We start from the raw sequence: 21,364 nt of genomic DNA on the forward strand, positions 1-21,364 counted from the left end.
AATAGGCTTAATTTCACAAAATATGCTGAGTTGGAAGGGACCCACAAAGATCGAGTCCAACTCCTAAACCTGGGCAGGACCATTCCCAAAAGTCACACAGTGTGCCTTGAGAGTATTGTCCAAATGCTTCTTGAACTCTGTCAGGCTTGGTGTTGTGACCACTTCCCTGGAGAGCCTGTTCCAGTTTCCAACTACCCTCTGGGTGAAGAAGCTCTTTCTAATATCTAACTTAAACCTCCCCAACACAACTTCAGACCATTTCCTTGGGTCCTGTCGCTGGTCACCACAGAGATCAGTGCTTGCCCCTCCTCTTCCCCTCACAAGGAAGTTGTGAACTGCAATGAGGTCTCTCCTCAGTCAATGCTTCTGGTCAACCAGCTTTCAGTCAATGGACTTATTGCTGTTTGTTAGGTACTTTCAGGAACCAAATGTGAACATCTTAAAAACAGTTAAATGGCTGCTTAAACCCATGGAGTTTTAGTGTGAAGTCAGGGGGCAGGCAGCAGAGACTGCAGCACATCTTGCAGGACAGGTCACTCCAGTGGCTCAATCTGTATTGTCACCTCCGTTTACCATGAAGAAAATAAGAACCCCCTTCCCTCACCTTGTAACTAAAAAAATGACTGCTGCTTTTTTCCCTAATCACACTGATGAATTGAGAGTTAAGGATTCTTTATTTTGTCCTGTAAACCTGCCCGTTTTTTCTTCCTACTAGAAGACCATTAAAAACACTGATTCACTCTGTTGTGACCAAACATCAGCTACTTGAAGCAACCTGAGGGGGAGAAACTAATGAACTCTTTGGGGGGGGTAGCTTTTGTGTGGGTTTTTTCTTGCCTGTTTTTATTTTACTGTCTGCAGAGTAAACAATAAGACACCTCTTCCCTTTCCCTTATTAAATCAGTTGGTTGCCAACAGTTTTCCATTTGGCTATAGGAGTTGCTAACTTTGCCTCTATGGCTGTTCCTGTCAGGACTTTTTATACAGAACTTATTTCTTACCGTGTGGCATTAGCCACAGTTCACAGAAGGGGTTTTTTGCTGTGTGGTGGTATTTTTTTAATATTTCATCTCCAGCTGTCTATGTTCAGTTTGGGTTGTCAGTGAAGTAAGCCTGAGAATTGACTATTTTTGTCTTCATGCAGCTCTTTGTAGCTCAGGGAGAAAAATGGTTGTTTCAGTGAGTGGGTTTGCAGCGGCATCACATGTAGCTGTCAGAGCTGAGGACCATGAACTGGGAGACAGTGCTGGGGAGTACCAGCACTGGGTGCTGGTGGGTATTGGCATACTCTGCATCTGTGCCATTGGTGTGAGGTGCCAAGACTTTTTCCAGGTAACCAGCATAGCAGTACCTACTGAGAATGGATGAAATGAATAAGCACTTGCTCTTTGCACGTTCCTTAGAGTGGAAAAGGGAGACCATTTACTTTCTGTCCCGTAGGTATTGAGTTCAAACAGTTGAATGAACTAACATTGTCAATGTTCACTTGATCTTCTTTGAAACATATTTAACTCTTTTTCCATAGGCTCTTGTTTAAAAGGAGTACGTTCGTGCTTTGTGGGTTTAAGGCATTAAGATTGTGTGTAGTTTGTATGGCTGCTGAAGTAAGGGTCTATTAAGTGTTGTTATTGTTGAGAAATGCGAATTGAGGAGCAGGAGGCAGCAGGTCTCTGGCGGAGAAGGATGATGAGAAGGGTCTCGTATGAGTGTAGTTACAACTGTGTGGAAGTGCAGTCACTTGTTTATGATTCACTCTGAAATAGTCAAATTTTGACACACCTATGAGATACAAAAAATTTTGGACTGTGAGCAAAAGTGTGATACTTCATTGTTCTTTGCTTTGAAATTGTCTATCCTCTGTTATTTAAAATTATTTTCCCTTAAGGACATGTGTGGATCTGATGTGATTTGCCTTTGCTAAATGTCATATAAAGCATACAGTGAGATTCTATTAGTGAAAGTGTATAGTGAGATTTTATTTAATATAAGGATGCAAAAATAGACAATTTTGAGACCCTTTTAACTCAAGAGGAACTTGATATGTTGAAGGAAAATAGTGATGCATATAGTGAAGGGCAGAGAAAGAAGGAAAGTATATATAAAAGAAAGAAAATGCTAAAATTATGGCTTTTCTTCCTTTCTCCCCCCACCTTTTTCCTAAGACATGTCTAGTATTGTTTCATGTGTGTGGAGGGTTCTTGTGGGTTGGGAGCACTGGGTGTCCCTGTGCATATGTTTGTTCTCTGTATTTATGTAAGAGAGATTACCCCTTCAGAGATCACTAAGATGGCTTTTAGTAAATTATCCATCTTTGTGGTACTTTGCTCTTTCTGTCTCTGCGCACACGTGGCACAAATATGCTGCTTTCCTTGTGAAGGGGCACAAGAGCGGCTTTTTGTTTTACCTGTTTTCAGTGTTGTAGAGATATTCATGTCCCCCAAACACAAGGCTCCATGTCTCAACATCCCCAGAATAAATACATTGGCATATGGTCCTCAGCAGTGGCTCAAAGTAACTGAATCCTGTTACCTGGATAGTACCTGAAAAGAAGAATTACGATATGTGCAATTTCTCAAATTAGAATGTGTGCAATTCCTCTTAAGAAAAGTAAATTATTGCCAAACAATTGCTTATGGACTAACCTTGCACAGAAACCAGAGAAGTCTGTTTTCTTCTTACCTAATTAAAGGTGTTTTGGGTCTCTTTGAAAAAGAGAAACGAATGGGAACACCTGTTCACATGCTGTGAACATAGGTAGCTTTCAAAGGCTTCATATGATACAGAGGACAAACATAATTTGTGCCTTTTTTCAGTTGACATCTATTTGCAGTGCCTATTTAGAATAGGAGAAACGAACTAAGAAATCTGCTTAAACTGGAAAAACTGCATACACAAGGCTTATGTGAGTCACACTGAGAGATGCTGGTAGTGTTTTATTAAGGATTTATTAAGACTAGGTGAGCTATGTTTTAAATGCAACTATTGTAATAAAATACTGTCAGGGGATGAGAGAGGACTGTTTCTTGTTTTAATGCATTCAGTGTGACTGCAAGTAGTTGTAGAGTAACAAAAGTTGAGATTACTTCAAAACAGAACATAACAAAGCCCTCTGTAGGGTCTGCTGCCTGGGTTGCGATAGCTGTAGGATCTTTGCGTATGCCATACTTAGCTAAAGAAAACCGTGTCATGAGGAAGATGGAAAGCATCCTAAAAGAGCTGACAGTGTCTGAGATGGGAGTGTATTTCCAGGAAGATGCTTCCATACTTTTCTCTTTCCTTTCCCCATCTATTGTGTGGAGTTTTGACCCTGTGCAAAAGTGTGCTTTCTGAAATCAGAACCCATCCTCGTGGAAGCTGTTGCTGCTCTGGTAAATTCAGTCAGGACCCAGCTTTGTCCCTTACTCGTTGCTATACACTCGCGTTTGGTTTGGGATTTTTCCTGAAGTTGAGAGCTGATTTTTCTGTGTGCTCACATGCAAGCAATAGAGAGTGCCTGCAAAATCACTCGTGCTGCCTTGCAGCGAGGAGATGTACGGGGCTACCAAAGTGCAGGAAAAGAACGGGAGGGAGCGATCTCTGAGGAGGAGCTGCAGGTTATCGCAGCACATGGGAGATTCTGTCTCCATCTGCTCGCTGCTTGTTCAGTGCTCGTTCTGGTCCTGGGAACAAAAAACCGCTTTGGTCATTTCTAGTTATTCTTTCTGTGTGTGGAGAAGGGCAGAGGGGGAAAGGGGTTACAAGCTTTGTGTATTTCTAGGTAATTTTAAGGGATATATTTAGATGCCTTTTTAACAGGGGCTAATAGTAACTGAAACGGGGAAATCTCAAAGCTGTATATGATCTTTTTTCTTACACTGGTTTTATGTGGTCCCTCTCTTGGCCATGCAAAGCTCTATTCAATTATATTTTTTCCCTATTGCTAATTGTAATACAGAAATAATGTAAAAGAATAAATTCTTACATGCATCAGTAAACACCAGATTTCAAAGTTGTGCACTGGGTGACAAGTTAAAATTACTTGCAGCCAAGAAACTGATGAAGGTATAAACAGTTCCAAATTAAATGGTGGGTATAGCTATTCTTGTATTTTTGAAGTGACCTTTCAGTTTTGTACAATAGGTGTCTCACTATTGCCATAAATTGAGGTGCACAGCAGGACTGTACCCGTTTTGTACTTGGCTTGCCATTTCCTTTGGCTGTTTATGAATGTGGTAGAGGAACTGGTAATTTTAAGGTGGCATTTCTTCCTTGGTCATCTCCCTTAGTCCTCCTTTTTAGGATGTCCGAGTTATTTCTGTGCTACAAATGGCTGGCAGAAGTTCTAAATTGCATCAAACTTTTCAGATCCTTGAAGTCACATGGGAAGGAAAAAAAACACCTCCAAACCTTGTGTTAGTCCTCAACAATAGATGAGTAAAAGTAGAGATGGCTTTTTTGGTCCACCTTTCAGGTGTTGGACAGTAGAGAAGACACACAGGTTTCACACAACTATCACCTCACGTTTCATTTCAGAAGGAAAACCTACCTAAGTGCTTCTGGAAAGGACTTTTCTGCCCTCCCTTCTCACCAGTGGATATACACAGCTCAGTGTGAGCATTTGTGGTCAAACTTGATGTGGAGCTGGGGTGAGACCTCTTGTTCCTGTCGTGGTGGGCAGGGCTATTGGGCTTGGATCCTTCTGTGAGTGGCACTCCTTGCTGTGAAACTCATAAATTTCAATTTGAATCTCAAAGTGTGAGAGAGTAATGGCACAACACAGTTTGAAGCACATTGAATAGCATATTAGCTACCAGTTTTGTGGTTTGGGGTTTTGCTGTATTAAGATTTCCCAGTATTTCTAATATTGAATGAACATCCCCTTTTATGTTCTACTTTAGGACCCAACTTCCAAGTTTCAGGTTGCTGTGTGAGATTATTTTGATATTTCAGAGCAGTATATCACTACTTTAGGGCAACTGTTTTGTAGCATTATTGCTAGCTGAGTTTAAGGAAAACTTTGCAGACTTCAAGGAATTTTCTGCTCTCAGTGAAGCAGCTCCTGACTTCCCTTGCTTTTTTGAAAATGAAACCTTAAATAGGGTTGTGTGTGGTTTGGCTTTGTTGTTCTCCCTTCCTTGCCTATTTATATGATCAAATGATGAAATGTGCTCCTATTTGCTTGAGAGAGAGTAAAAACAGCTGAGAAATGCTGAGCAACCAAGACCTGTTCATCTTTTCTGGCAAAAAAGCACACTTGTTGCTTGATCTCATGGTTGCTGTAGTGTTGGGGGTTGACACTGCCACATGAGGAGCTGTTTGGGCAAGGTGGCTTTGTGCTATGACCTCCGGCTGTGCCTTGGACAAAGCCTGTTGAGAAGAGCATTTCAAGATGTAAAACACTCACTGCAGGCCTGGGTAGGTGGTGGTATTAGCAAAAGGAGTGTATTTTAAAAGGTTTTGAGGGGAAAAGGAAAGCTTTTGATTTTATTGCTAGACGGGAACACCTCTAAAACTTGTTTTGCTGCAAGACTTCACTGGCCTGTACAAGTTTAACTGTTATAAAAAGCCCTTAAAGTGTAAAGCATTTTTTTTCTGTGAGAGGTCAGTATTGAGCAATTAAAATGTGAAGTAAAACTGTTTGGACCCAAGACACTTATTTTAGCTGCTTTAGTGAACCAAAATGTAACTGAGACCTTCTAAACTAGACCGTTCTTTGTCCCCTCTCCTGTCCCCAGAACTTCCCAGGATGGGCAGACTGACCCTACTAGCTCACCCTACCTGAGCCCAGCCGAAACTGTGTTACTCTACACATTCTTGTAAATCCCAGGGGGGTTGTGGCATCTCCGGCATTTATTTGTTCTCTCACTTTGGGGGAAGGGACGAGACAAAGGACTTGGCTGTGAAGACAGCCAGCACACTGCCAGGCTTTGCAGTAGCACTTCAAAGTGAATGTTTTGTTTACTAGATAAATGAAAACCGATGTAAATTTGGGGTGAAAATACATGGAATTCACTAGACTCTTACCCTTTCCTCCCAGTCAGGGAGGAAGAACGTTAGTCATGTCAACGTTGGAAAATAGTCCATCATTAAACTTTTCCTTAATCTAATATCAAAGCAAATGTATTAATTCAAATTTGTATTCGCTATCTTGAAGGAACATAAAATCCTGAAGTATTTTCCTGGTGGATTCACAAAACAAAATAACAACAAAAAATCCTTAAAGTGTGTGAAGGAGAACCCAGTACAAATATATGGGATTATCACACCCATTTATAACAGAGAGAATTAGATACTGAAGGCCTTAAAGCAGAAATAGAAATAGTCTACAAGAAAAGTGGAGACTTCATGAAATGTAACAGCTGTCAAATGTGTAACAAGTATTTCTGTAGCAGCTCTTTAGACTTGAAATGGTTTTGACCTGACATTCCCCCCTCGGCGATCTGTTGGGTTTTTTTGAGTTGTGTATTTGGTTTTGCCCCTCTTGGTATGACAGATGCTTAAATGTATGACACTGCTATGTATAGTCTATCTTGCAATGATGTTTTCTTTCCGTTTTTTTGTTTTGTTTTGTTTTTTTTTAAATGCTTTTTTCTTTAATTTATCTACAGGAGTCGGAAGCTTCAGATCAGGAATATCCCGCCTCACTTGCAGTGGGAGGTAGGAAGTTACTTTAAAAAAATTATATCTTTGCTTAAAAACTGTTTGTGTTTCTCTCTTTATCCACAGGACTTTTCCCCTTCCCCCACCTTTTACTTGCTTTGCACACACCACCCATTCTGTTCTGGGGAAAAATCCTTTGGAAGAGGGAACAATAGAGCCTTCTAAGCAATTCAGATAACTGCCTTCATTTCTGCTCTCCCAGCTAACCATAAAAAATGTTGAAATGGATTCTTTGGTGAATGCTGACTTCCTGATGCAGTCACTCTCTTTGACTGAAAGCTTGTCTGTTTTGGACCTGGTGTCTGGTGTATGAGTTCAATAAACTTAAAATAAGTTCATATTTAAATACTTGGCCAAACCTTTACAGAAGCAGCAACGTAATGCTGATCTTTTTATTTTTTTTTTTTTTTTTTTTTTTGAGTGGTGGGGTTTTGTATTTTCTTAGCTTCTCTATAGTGGCGGCATTTTGGCAAATTGTTTATTCATGTTATTATGGTTATTGGCTATCATCAGTATAGTGTATACTTCCTGCACTTCACAAATAGCATTCTAATTTTTACAGTAGATGGACTACCGTAAGAACAGATTTGTTTTCTTTTTTCTGCCTTGTATGTGTGTTCAAAATGTTGTTTTCATGTTTTATTAGTGATAAGTTATTCTTTTGCCTGAGGGAGATTAGAGGGCAGAGGGTTTGAGGATATAGCTCTGGTAGCAGTTCTCCAGGAGGTTTGGTCTGTCTTCATTTAACTTTCCATCTGCAGCAACTTCTTTGTTTGCACTACTTGATTGCTTCTTAGCTTTAAGAAAAATGGAGGCATTGGTCTCTTTAACCTAGGCTGTCAAACTACAGGGTTTCTGTAAGGTACCAGCACACATTGCCTCTCATTGCTTCAGCCTGCCTTTCTGGTGTCTGCTGTCTATATAAGCTTTTCCTCTGCACTTCCCAGACCTTGTGTACCCCTCAGCTGAACAGTATCCACCCGATACCCTTATTTCAAATCCATAAGTTTTTTTTGGTCAAGCTTCTGGGAAGAGTAGTTACAGAAATGGTTGAGGGTGACTAATTTGAAGATTAACTTATTTTTTGGTACCAAATTCCTCTGAGGATTTTGTGTAGGAACAGTATTAGAGCAGAGACATACAATTCAGAGATGTGAATAAACAGGGATGTAAGCACTGTTAAGCAGAGTACTTAAAAATGCTTCTACCTGCTTATGCCTCATTACACATTTGTAGCTAATTTTGCTTGTGTATTACAGATATCTACTCTGTTTCCTATCTATTTCCTGATTTTTTTTAAAATTACTTTCTTCTTCTCTATTGGTGCAGTTTCTGTGTTGACATCTGGTCTCAGACAGATGTTCTCTATACCTACCTCTTTAAAACACTATATCTTCCTAAAGCTCCCAAGGAAGAGTTAAAATTGTCCCAATTAACATAATCTCAATCTTGCCTAGATGTCCTTAAGTTACTTGCACAGACCTGATCCTTTGAGTACAAAATTTAGAGACCTGAAAACTTCTACAATACTTTTGGATTCTCTTGCAACATCAGGGCTGCTTGCCAAGTACAGTTTGTCCACTAACTTCCTAAAGTTTTTCTTTGTAAGTGCTGGTGGTCCAGCACCTCTGCACTTAAGCAGGTAAGCTTTGTATACTTGCAAAACGGTGCTGATGATAAAATACAACAACTGGTGATTAAATTCATCAGGGAATTGTCTTATGTCAGTTTACCTTGGGCTCTGGTATCTTTTGTTGATGCTAAAAATCCTTGAAAAAACTTCCTTTGAGCTCTGTAAGAAAGCTTTTGATTCTTCCTTAAAACAATTCTTGGTAGGGAGAGTAGAAGTTTATACATCCAGAGAGGTATTTATGTTGAAGCAATGTTCTTGCAGAATATTTTCTGAGGGGATGATGTGTTAGTGTGCATGTGTGTCAGCTGGAATGATTTTACTTAAATTGTGTCTTATAGTCCCTCTGTGCCAATTTTCTTGCCTCATCACTTTTGTTAATTCCTTGAATCGGGACTGACTTCTAATGGGTGTGAAATCCTTAAAATCAAACCAAAAAACAACAGATGAAAGAGGTCCCTATGTTAGCTAATCCATTGGCCCTCATGTATGTTCAGTATTGAAATACAAAACACACTTAGTACCTTGCAACACCTTTCCTTGTACTGTGACATAGAGATATGTGAAAAGAAGATTATTGTTCTTGTTAAGTTTCTTCCCTTGGTATAGCCACTCTTAGATTACAGTGTCATTCTTTGCAAAAGTTGAAGTAATTGCCTTGCTTTGATTTTGTTGTTTATAGAAACAAGCTTTTTACGTGGGAAACCCACAGGAGTGTCCCTAGCAGTCAGTGTGCATGCCTCTAGTTCAGTGCTTCACGGCTGTTCTTGTTGCCAGTGTGTCACACAGTGGTACCTGCATGCCTTGAGCCATGTGGTACTGGGACCCAGTGAGCATCTCTGCACAGAGATGGTCCTTGGCTTATAAAAAAAACCACCCACAAAGTGCTCTTATAATAAGGAAGGCATCCATAATGTTCTCAAGTGCAGCTTGTCAGGTTTGGAGAAAGCAGGTCTGGAAGCGTGGTAGGGATGGGATATGCTGGTCCTGCAGGAATGTAGCTGAAGTGCTTGTCATGTGAAGTGTAACAATTCGGTAGTAGCTCCTGCTTCTGAGCACCACAGATAGCAGTTCTGCCTCCTGGTTTTCAAAACCAGAAAAGCTTTCAGGGAATACTGAAGCTTAATTTGAATTGAGAATGTTTTGAGATCCATCAGCTGAAGAAGGTACCCCATTATTAGTACAGGTCCTTTGTTCTCCATGCAGGTGGAAGCTGTCTTTTGAGATTCATAAAATGCTGGAGTAAATCAGTTTCTGGTGAAAGCCTTGAAACTATTCCACTGGTGTACCCTCTTATTTTTCTAAGAGACATGCATGCCTATTTAATAAAATCTAATGCCTTTAGTAGCACAGAAGAGAGAAAACATTGAACTTTAGTGATAAGGAGTCTTTGACTTCCCCTTGGAAGTAACTGGGTATTCTGAAAACTCATTTGGTAGGACACTTGACCCATAGTTATTCCATATAGATTGGGAAACAGTGATGTAAATGGCCACAGAGTAGCAAGCATTTATTAGCAAGACTTTTCATGAACCAGATACATAAATTCAGATTAGCTATTTGCTTTTCTGGTTGCCTTTTTTTTGAGAAAAATATTCCAATTAGAGTTCTCCTTCTCATCGGTTGAAGTTACTGAACAAAATACTGACTCTTACAATCAGCTATAGTAATTGGACTTGTAGTTGTTTCCTCTGTGTAATATAAGACCTCACTGTGTACTTACTAGACCATCATGGTATAAGTAAAAAAGGTAAGATAACCTTTTTAGATCATATTCAGGTTTAAGTGGTGAAGAAAGAGGCAGATAATGACCTGCTGTAATCTGCTGAGTTACTACTTTGAAACAAAACCACAAGGTTGCTATTCTGAAGAGCTCACTTGAAAAATGCAGCTGTAAAATATAAAATTCTAATTTATTCCAAGTCATTCAAGGTTAGGTTTGTACAAAACTTGTCTGGTGATTAATTTGAACTTCACAAGATTTTTGGCAAGGTTCTGCAGGTTCCTGTATGTGTGGGTTGGGTACTCTTGTACTCCTTGCCCAGCTAGGAGGTGGAGGGAAGGTGGCAACTCTGTCTGAACTAAGAAAATTTAGAACTTGCCTCAGACTGCATTTCGAGTCTGGACTGGTAGGAGATTATCCAGGATCATGTTCTCTACTTATCCAGGAGGTCGTTTGCATCTTCCCCCTTCCCTCACTGGACAGTCTGTGTTTGAGGACTCTGGATCAGTCAGTGACCCTGTTCCATAAAAACATCATCACTTCTGGTGTACTTCTTCTCCCTTTTGTTTCGCTTACATAGAGGTTATTGTATCAGTTTAGTAATTTGGAGAACACATGCATGATCAGATTTTATTTTTTAAATAAATCATTTTATCTTGTTACAAAGTCTTTTGTGAGGCAAACCTTCAGTTAGTGTATCATTTTTAGTGATAGTATGTGGTTATACCTTTTCCCCCCCCTGTTTCTCTCCTTACTTGTCAAATACAAAGTCCAGACTGATCCTAAGAATCATGACTAGTGAAGAATTTGGCACACCACCTTTTTCCATTCTCCACATATACCAGTCTCAATGCTTTCTCATTGGAAACTACTACCCTGGCTCTATAGTCACTGCAGGAAAGTAAATAGATCTGTATTACTCTTTCCTGAACTGCAGTCTGTAAGATACTGATTTGACTCCTAATTTGTAATGGCAAGTACTCTCTCACTTAACTTGTGTGTATTCAGCACTGGAGGTGTATTTGCAAGACAAAATTATATGCCTTCTGGAAAGAGATCTAGATGTGGTGATTTAAAACTGAAGTACCTAGAGTTTGTTTCTGATTTAACACGATGGGGGTTTGAGTTGAGTTCTCTGAGAAGGAACTGTGGTGTGCAATACCACCCCCTTTTCTTTTCTTTCTTTTAAAACATTTTAAAACTAGCATCTACAGTTTAGAAGATGCTTCAAGAAATTTTCTTTCCAAATATTTTTTCCACGTTTAGTGAATAAAACACTAGAGAACAGACTTCCAGGACACAGATGGTGCCAAAAATGGCACTTGCTGGCTCAGCAGGAAGGTAGCTGTTGAAGAGTTCCTACTTATCTTCTGTGGGCTTATTTCCTTCTTGGTTTGGATGGAGCAGATAAACAGATAGTGTTGATGAACTTGGTAACAAAAAAGGTAGACTAAAAGCCCAGCCTGTGAAGTGTGAACCTGTTGTGTGAGGAAAGAAAGCAAGAAAAATGCTGTGAATGTGTATTCCTAGCTTTGCTGTGAGACTTGCAGGTTGCTTTCGGGGACAGAAACTTGTGGGAAGGAAGGTCTGTTTTAGCTCTTCCAATGGCAAAAGGATGTTGCTAAACAGGGTTTGCTTTTCCTCACTTTTTGATGGAAGTGAAAAATGAAGTCTCGTAGTTATGCTGAGACTTCCGATGTTTCAGATTCCCCAGGCACAAGTTGTAATGAAAAAGGATTTCTGGATCAGAGTTGCAAAGTGACTTCAGTTTCTGCGTTGAGATTTGTCAGTGCAAGAAAGCTTTGAACCATCTTCACCCATCTGCATATTTTGTAAGAAAACTTTCAGTTTCTTTGAAAGAATGGAGACTGACTCTGTGAGCAAATGTTTGTAAATCTTACAGCGCACATAACTGTTTGTCCTGAGGATCTGTAGTAGCTTGTGTCACTGCTTTGAATAAGACAGCTAAACTGTGTGGGATGGGTTGTTTGCTCTTTAAACTAGAGATGCAGTGTAAAAACTAATCTTGATAAATGGTACCTGCTTAAGATGCAGCTTATTTTAGAATACCAAGGATATGAAGAAGATAGGTGGAGAACTTGTAGGTTTTAAGGAAGGAAAAAAAAACACCATAGAACTATTGCAATTAAGTTAGGATTATACAGAATAGATATTTTTCATAAAGCCAAGATGTAAAGAGGAAATGCAGAAAGGAGCTGGAGTTACAATGAAAAGAATTCTAGAAGTAAGGTGAATCAACAGTAAAAACACTTAAAATATACTGAAATACAGTCTTTCGCCTCAAGCATCCTCCAAGAATCCCAACTTAATGTAGTGCTATAAAAATAATGTATAGCTATAAAAATGCTAGCAGAACACTAAGCATGCACAAATCTGTTACTGCCTGCTAGGTATGGGAATCTGGTAGGGATCTTTGAGGAGGAAACAGAAAACAGTGTGCTACATTAGGCATTAAGTTGTACTTTTTGCCAATTACTACTTGTCCTATTCAACAGGTGAATGGAGAACAAGTTTTTCTGTTCTCTGCATCAGTCTTTTATATATTTGAAGACCTGTGTTGCTTAGGGAGGGTTAAGAGGAAAGTTTAAGTTCTTTCAGTCTCTTTTCAGGACTCTTATTTCTAGGCTATTGATTGTTCTTAAGTTTGTCACCTGGGGATGTCCCATGAGGCTTTGCCAGAGTAGTTTCTGTAGTTTAAGATCACTTTGAGCTCTTGTCCTCTGGCATAATGTCACTTCATTTCAGCCTTGTGCCATCTTCAAATTTAATAAACACAAAGCTGGTACTACACTAGATGGGATGGTCCCTGCAAACCCTATGAAATAGAGCCCTTTAGTTTGACAGTAGGCTGGTAATGACTGCCACCTTACAGTAGTCACAAAGTCAGCTTCTTGCCTGCTGTTGTACTGTTGTCAGTGTTTGCCTGATAAGTCTGTTGTAGGGGACAGTATGAAAAGCCTTTTGAAGAGAGATTCCCCTTCCTTCCCCCATTAATTCTGTTATAATGAGAAACTTGAGAGATTTATCAAAAATTATGCACATCAAACAAAGTTTGAATGTTGATCTCCTGCTTATTTTCATTCCTAACTACAGGATAGAGGGTAGAGCAGCCTCTGGGGCAATGCAGAGCCTCAGAAAGGCACTGCTGCCTCTTGATCTTGGATCTATACACAGAGGACTGCCTTTGCTCCTCTTCTGCCAAAAAAAAAAAAGGGGGGGGGATGATAATCTTTCCTTCCTATTATCTGATGTTGGACCCACACTCTGAATTAACTATTTTGCCTGAGCTGCACATATTTCCCATCGTCTTGCTGGGCTTAGCTGCAGGTGAGGCAATCTGATATAGGAAAGAGACCATGTCTGTGGCAGACCACCCACTTTTGTACTTCAGACAACATACTGGCTTATGTTGGGGTTTAATTGCCTGGATTAATTATAGGGGATGGTATTTACAGGTATATGTGAAGTAGTAAATACCTCTTGCAGGTGTTTAAAAGACGGTGTGGGAGTGAAGGTCCTTGAATAAACATGCAATATGTGTATTTCTCACTTGGAATGATTTATTCATATGAATGTGTTGGTTACAGCACTACTGATAATTGTCATATGGTTTTGTAAAAAAGGGAAAAATCTAATGAGCTAAGTTAATTTTCTTCAAGAATTGGGCTTCAGTGTTTATTTAAATCAGGGTCGTGCTAAAAGCAGTTGATAGTGATGATACTTTTATCAAACATCTGCCCATGTAAGAGTTAATATCCTAGAAATCCCCACTGAAGATATTTTGCTGTTCTTTTATTACAGTTGTAGACTTAGAAAAGTAACGTTGCATTAGTTAACACATTTTTTTCTCTAGGAAACTTGTAGTAGCTTAAACAACAAATAGAGAAGTTAGAGGTGAGTTCAGGGCTCTGTTGTGCTAAGCACCTAGAAGATACAGAAGGTGGTCTTCCCACCACAGGAGCTAGACATAATGCTAATACCCTGTTTCAAAGAAATCTGAAGGCTCACCAGGTCAGAGCTGGCTTGACTGCCAGACTTTGGAGGTGTGAAAGTTGCCCTTCTTCCTCCAGGTGGTCAAGGTGGTAAGTTGAAAGAAGAGGAAGTAGATGATTTTGGGCTGTGCTGCAGGAAATCTGTTGGGTGGTTGTTCACAGAGCCACTTCGAGTTGTATGGCAGAGGCAAGAGGGTTGGCTGAGCAACTTTCAAAGAAGGTGCTGTGAAATGCCACAGCTTTTTGACCGTGATCTGAAGCAAACTGAGTAGTTTGGGGCATGATTTGTGAGATATTGTTTAACCTTGCTGTGGAGAGGGCACACAAGAAGTGGAGAGATGCTTCCACTTAGACTTGAGACTTTCAATCTATTGTCTCATCTGAGCCACACAGCTTTGTGATTCAGTGTGTTGTCTGCATATCTGTGTTGGAGTATGAGCTGCTTCTGTCTGTGATGGGCTCTAATTCTCAAAGCACAGAGAACTGGTGAGCTTTAAGTGTTAAAAGTGACCATTCCAACTAAGACATACAGAATCTTTGTCTTTGGAGACTACATTTATGGCCCTATATCCTATTTCTCTTTCCAAATTCAGTGGGAGACCCCAAGTGAAGGGTCTAAAAAAAAAAAAAGGAATGTTTCAGTGCAACTTGTTTGATTAAAAACTTCTCACCCCATCCAAATTGGTTCCATTGTCCCGTGCCTGAGATAAGGAAAATGTCTGTTTTCATTACTGGTTTTTGATCTTCTGGATAAAGGAAAGCCCATGTAATCCCTTAACTTTTCAGAAATATTCTAATAATTATAACAGCTGTTAGTGTGCAAGAATTTTGGCATTGTCACCATGGGGTTGCTTGGCACTGTTAAAACAATGTGTTGCTCACAAGCCTAGAATGATATAGTTACTTGTTTACCCTGTCACTAACAGTGACTACGAAACTTGAGAAATCTTAACAGACACACGAAGTTTGCTTAGTTCAAAACACTTTTTTGGAATCCAGCTACCAAATCTTACTTTTTATCTGTGATTCTAGAAAGGTATCAGTGAAAACCTTTGTTCAAGAGTTCAGTTGACAAAGTGTTACATCCCTTAGCTATGATTTTTACTTAAGGAGTCACTTTATTCATGATGCAACCTCTTTATCCAGCATTGTGATGTGTTTTTTCTTAGAAATACAAGACCATTCAGGTTGGAAGAGATTCCAGGATCTATAGTCCAACTTTCTGTTCAAAGCAGCACTCTGTTGAATTCAAGCCACATTGCTTAAAGTTTTGGCCAGTCTTGGAGACCTTTAGGAATGCAAGTCATGCAACCTTATACCTGGTGAGAACATCTGTTGTATCAACTTAAGCCTATTGTCTCCTGTTCTCCCACCCTGTACCTCTGGGAAGGGCTTGGGTCTATCTTCTCAATGACCTCTAGGACAGGCTGCTGCTATGCTCCCCCCAAAGCTGTGCATTCTTGGGCTCACCAGGCCCATTTCCCTCAGCCTTTCCTCAGTAGAGAGGTATTCCAGCCTCCAACCATCTTGCTGGCCCTTCATTCCAGGTTCTCAATGGGTGTCTTGTACTGAAGGCATCAAAACTGGATGAAGTATCTACATGTGATTGGTTATCCCCTTTAACTCAACATCCATTAACTTTCCTCCATCCATTACCTGTGCTTCTGTTAATACAGCCCAGGTTGTTGTTGACCTTCTTTGCTGCCAAGACACAGACATGGCTCATATTCTGCTTGCTGTCCAACACCACTCTGTGTGGTCTTTTCAGTAGAGCTGCTCTCCAACCAGGCAGTCCTTAGCCTGCACTCATGTCCAGGGGGTTATTTCTTCCCCAGTGCAGGACTTTGCATTTATCCTTGTTAAATTTCATCAGACTGCTGCTAACTGTGCCTAGGTCTCCCTGTGAGGCATGTTAACTGTTCCCCTCAGTTTGGTCACATCCCCAAACTTGAGAGTGTACTGCAACAACTCTTTCAGGTCGTTGACATAGATGTTAAGTGGGACAGGCCCTGGGACAAAATACTTGTTACTGACGTCCAGGTAAAGTGTGGCCAGGTAGGGTACTGTCCCCTGAACCCGACTGTTATTCAGTATAGCATCATTACTGAACATTAAGCTAGATGTGGAATCTCTGCAAGTCTGTCACCTGTATGCATAGGAGAGAAAACATGCCTGGGAATTGTATTGCTTCTCTGCAGATAGAACTTAGACTGTTTAGCTGTTGCTGGCTAAATTTCCTTAAACACAATGATAAATTAACCCATTGATCAAACCACTCTTAATTGAGACAGCCCAGAAGCAAAATAAGTAGCACCAACACACTACTACTTTCTTCATTTTGCATATAATCACATGATCTTGTTTCCCAGTGGTACTCCAGTAGCATAAAAACCAAACTGCCAAGGGGCTACTTGGTGAAAACTGTAGCTTCTAAAAACCTGCAATCTCAGGTTAGCAAATTGTAACAAAAATCACAAAATATGCTTTTGACCTATGAAATAATATACTTTTTTGATAAGAAAAATGTACTTATCCCTGTCAAAGCTATTGACATAGCTTTTCTTTGTCTTTCATATGGAAACTTACTCTTTCCTAGTTATCTAAATCTTGCTCATTTTAGTTTTTCTGGGTGAAATAAGGAACCAGTAGTTTGTAGTGGTGTTGGGTCTTCTGCTGAAGTGCTGGTTTTAGATGCTGGGAGTGCAGCCCAAAAATCCCTGATGAAATTAGAGGTCTATACCTTTTGTGTTGGCATGTACGAAGCTGCTGGTAAAGCTATGTGCTTTTATAAACAAACATGCTCTTCAAGCATTGCAAAATTAGTGTGATATAAATGTGATTAAGAAACTAGTTACTTCTGTCTGCTCTTGGAGAAGTTCTGAACTCATTTCAGTTACCTGCCTTGAAAGAAGACATCACTACCAGAGTCTGCTGCTTCAGACTTACCTGTTGTGTAACTTGAAAAGAATTGAAGGAAATGCATAAAGTTGTTCCTTGGGCAATAATAGGAGAAATGTTATGAGCTCTTGTTCATGGTAGCCAAAGGAATAGAAAAATGTTAACTTCAAGTGGCCTCAATGATTCTTAATCCACTTAGTTTATGCATGAAGAACATAAAAACAGCAACACTGGGTCAGAAGAGATGTTAATGTAGTCATGTAAGCCACCTTTGCTGTGCCTTGGGAGGGGTACAGGAATAAGGGCAAGGATATAGTGATAATTCACTATATGCCAGAGCACTCTACTGGCTTCTGGCATTTTGCAGCCCTGAAGCCTACTGATAGTAGTTTGTATTTGTGAAATATGGTGAGTTTGTATTTCAGAAATCAATCTAGGATTTCTGTGGGCATGTTCTTGAACCAATGCAAACTCCTGGCATCCACAATATACTGCAGTGAAGTGACATGGTTTTAGGGCATGTTGCAGGAAAAACCATCTCATTTCACATGGTTTGAACTTCCACCTACCTCCCAGCTCCTATATTGGAAGAGTGAATAGCAGTAGAATAGTAATAGCTCTGTTACCTTTTATCTCTTTCTATTTCCCTTATTATTTTAATGACCTTTATTCTTCAGCCATTTCTTTTTCTTTCTGAAGAGCTGTAGCCTGCTGAGTTGTTTTTGGAAGCTGTTTCCCATTCTTTGATTATCTTAGTCCATTCGTGGAAGTTTTAATTGATTTGGAGTTGAGGACCCAAATCTGCACATAGTTATATCATTCGTTTTAGGTTATTTCACTTTATGAAGGTAGTTGCTGTCAGAGGTATCTGTGTATACCCTGGGTTTTGCTCCTTTAAACAAAAAAGAGCTACCATAAAACTAGTGGAAAGCTAGTCACTGGAATGGGGTTTACTCCTTATGTCTCAAGAGATCGGTAGACTTTTCTTTTTTATGATGGCCATGGGAAAAATTGACATTATCGGTAGTGCAGATCCTCCTCTGGGCATGCTGCTGATTGCCAGGAAATGTTACATTTGAATCATATGCATACCATATGTTGACCTAACTTTATGCAAGTGGCTCTTGTGTGGAGGGAGGGAAACAAAATATGATTATTTCTGAGGGGCTGGCTAGTTCCTGTTCAGTTGATTCTATAAAGCAATGATAGTCAGCACATCTCTTCTCACAGCTGTGCTTTTAGGTGTGTGGGACTTTTGTCTTGTTTGGTGGCCAGGCAGAAACTGGCTCTCGGGCTACCTCTCCAATGAGCAAGTCTGCTGTGGTGCTGCTCCTGATACAAGCCTTCTAGTTCATTTCTACGTGTACCAGCACATTGCTGCATTACCTCTGTGTTCCCTCCCACAGTGACTGTTTTGGTTGTAGTCTTGAACTTGACCGTTCAGGACTTGAGGCCCCATCTGAGTCTCTTTTTGCAGCTCTTTCTTGCTTTCATCTAGTGACAGAGAAAAATCTTGAGTTATTTCTTGGATGAGTACGGGAAAGGAACAAAATGAGCCCAGCTGCAGAGGAGACACAAGACCAAAAGACAAGCAGCGAAGCTGTTGTACCAAGCAAGGGAGAAATGCCACAGGCTTATGGGAAGGCAAGAGATACCAACACAATCAGCACCTGCATGCTGCCATTTTATCCAGTCTGCTAATGCTCAGTCCAAGAGCCTGGATGCTGCAGGGGTTCAGGTGCTGGCTGCTGGACTGGGAAAGCAACAATGAGGACATGAAAAATGAGTAGCAGATCTTTAGGATGTTCATGAACATCAGCTGAGCCAAATCTGCTGAGCAGGGGGAAGTTCTGTTAATGTATTTGCCTTTTGAAGTTTTTGTGTTATTCTAAAGCTTGAAGCTCCCTCTGATCTCGTGTCCCAAACTGGTAGCCAAGTACATGTGAGTAGCAAAAGAAGGGAATGTAACCTGAAATAGCTCCCTTATTTTCAGATACTGAGTGTGGTGGCAATCAAAAGGAGTGATATGACTAAAAGCCATAAAAACCACTTCCAAGCATATACCTTTTAGTGAAGCAAATGAGCAGGATTTTTAGAATATATTGCAAACAGGAAATCACTCTAAAAACTGTAGCCCACCATTAACTTGCAGGGGGAAGGGAGGATAGATTAAAACTGTCCTTGAAAACAGCCACTTTATTATAAAACCTGGTAGGGGATTGAATGCATGTGTAAGAAAATAGACCAAATCAACATTTCTTGGTATACCTTTTATTAGGTGTTGAGGGTTTGTTTTTTTTTTTTTTTTTGTGGCTCTTAGTAGTAGAATCAGGCTGTTAGGTGGCTAGTAGATAACTATTTATGCAACAGTTTCATTTGTTTGCTCACCTAATTCTCATACGAAACTCAGTTACCCAGCATGAGCAGCAACAAGGAGGCCAACCTCAACTATGTACTCTGAAGCACAGAGGGTTATAATGATGTACCAGTGGCTTCTAGGAAGGTGTTCCTCAGCCCTTTGTTGCATTGGATGTGTAATTAGATCTGTAGCCTTCATGATTGCCTATAGCAGCTGTCGCCCTTTTGAATGTGGTCTGAGTTATCAATCTGGTGTCCTTGTGTAGATCCAGCAGGCTTTTGTTCTGGAAAACTCTTGCATCATACCTTCTCAGTACACATTTCATTTTCTTGGCATGTTGTTTTCTGGTATCTCTTCTTCTCTATCTGCATGTAGATATTTACAGTGTAGATATTTACAGGAGCCATCCATGTGAGCTTACAGTGAAGTGATGTGTGTTACATCCCAACACAGCAATTTTTTGTTTGTTTGTTTCTTCTTTTTGAGTATAGGACTTCTGTGGACCTGTAGCATTCTTGCTACAGGTGGTGGTGTGGGCAGCTCCTTACCCCTAATTTGATTTGTGGGTATTGGTTGTTGCAGCCCAAATGGTTGCTGGTTTAGGTTGCTATCACAAACTGGGATGACTTTAGGTACTTGAGTGACTGCACCCTTATAGGAAACTTTCTTGTTGCCCCTTCATTTCAGCCTCCTGTTAAGGTTCAGTATTTAGTATGTGTCATCCATCCGTAGGTTTGGGTTTCATACTGAGGAGGCATCTCCTCCTGGTGATGTCACAGTTTTTAAAAGAAGAAACAGTGCAGTGGAAGTGGTGGTGGGAAATACTGAAAACCTGAAGTGGCTTCATGTCTGGGGTTGTAGTGGGAGTGTGCAGAGATTCATGATAGATTAGTGATTATGACTCTTCCAACTGTATGATCTCGAGTGAGTTGTGAGGGACTAGAAAAACCTTTAGCAGATGTGGATGGCAGTATAGCAGATATGAACTTCTCTTAGCTGTGCTGTGTACACCCACTAGAATCAGCCTTCAGCTATCTGAGCTCACTGGCTGTGAAATTTGTTGTGGGATCTAGGAGGAGGGTGGAAGGACTACAAAAGGTATCAGAAGAAAACATGAACTTTTACCAACTCAGGAGTTGGGAGGAGGGGGAAAAAAAAATCAGGTGCTGTTGCTAAATGTTAGAGACAAGTACCCATGACTTCCACTCTACTACGTGACAGCTTTTAGTCAAAGCCAGTGTCCAGTGATGCTTTTGGACCCTGTAGAAATGCACATGTTGGTGATTTGTTTTATGTGACCATATGTTACAGAAGTAACTTATGTCTTCATGAAATAGGAGAGCTCTCAAGTGGCGTCCTCACCTGAGTAATGAAATACATTAGCCTGCTTCAACATGAAAGTGTTTTGTTCCCATAACCAACCTGTTTAGTGGCCACCTTTGTGTTCTGTTCTTCATGTTTCCATTATGAAGGAGCTATTATTTCTCCACCATTCAGACAGTGCAGTAATGCAGCCTCCTAGAGGTGAGGCAAGCCGTGGGTCATTGAGACTGCAACATGTAAGAGATGTTAGAGCTGCAGCCTCCAGTATCCTTGGATTGCATTGACTACTGTGCATTACTCCTGATTCTTCTACATGGTATTATCTTCTGAGCTTGTGGAATTAAAAACATTGCCCTACTATATGTTACTTGTTAAATGCCTATCTTCTGCTTGACAGAGAAGGTATAATGCTGTCTCTTGCTTGTATTTTTGATGCAGTGAGACCAGCTGTTGTATTAGTTGGTGGGAACTTCAGAAATGCAGAGACCTTCTGACCTTGAGATCAGGGAGGGAACACATCAAATCTGTCTGGCTATATGACCTTTCCTGTTCTGGGGTAGTGGCAAACCTGAAAATCTGCTACTGGCTGCTGATGTACAGCTGCTTGGAACTAACCCCAGGATTCTGCAAGAAAGGAGGTGTTTGTCCTGGGCTAGAAGGGCAGCAGGTTTCTGATGGTAAAGCACAGAAGTGCAGGTGATACCCTTCTGTTGGAAATCTCTCCTGCTGCTCCTGAAGCCCATCCCTTGCACTGCTGCTCTGCACCAGGAAGGGTCACC

At 40.4% G+C, this 21,364-nt stretch overlaps 1 protein-coding gene across 2 annotated transcripts in view; it reads left to right on the top strand.

Annotated features, from left to right (window-relative positions):
• The window catches only part of IGF2BP3 (insulin like growth factor 2 mRNA binding protein 3), a 114,582-nt gene that overhangs the window by 19,068 nt on the left and 74,150 nt on the right, over positions 1 to 21,364 (top strand). For both annotated transcript variants that reach the window (XM_032697617.1, XM_032697626.1), the window contains one exon: positions 6,588 to 6,636. In XM_032697617.1, coding sequence (XP_032553508.1) covers positions 6,588 to 6,636 — 49 coding nt within the window. The remainder of the gene's footprint in view (positions 1 to 6,587; positions 6,637 to 21,364) is intronic.

Source organism: Chiroxiphia lanceolata, chromosome 1, assembly GCF_009829145.1.
Source record: "Chiroxiphia lanceolata isolate bChiLan1 chromosome 1, bChiLan1.pri, whole genome shotgun sequence".
Lineage (NCBI taxonomy): Eukaryota > Metazoa > Chordata > Aves > Passeriformes > Pipridae > Chiroxiphia > Chiroxiphia lanceolata.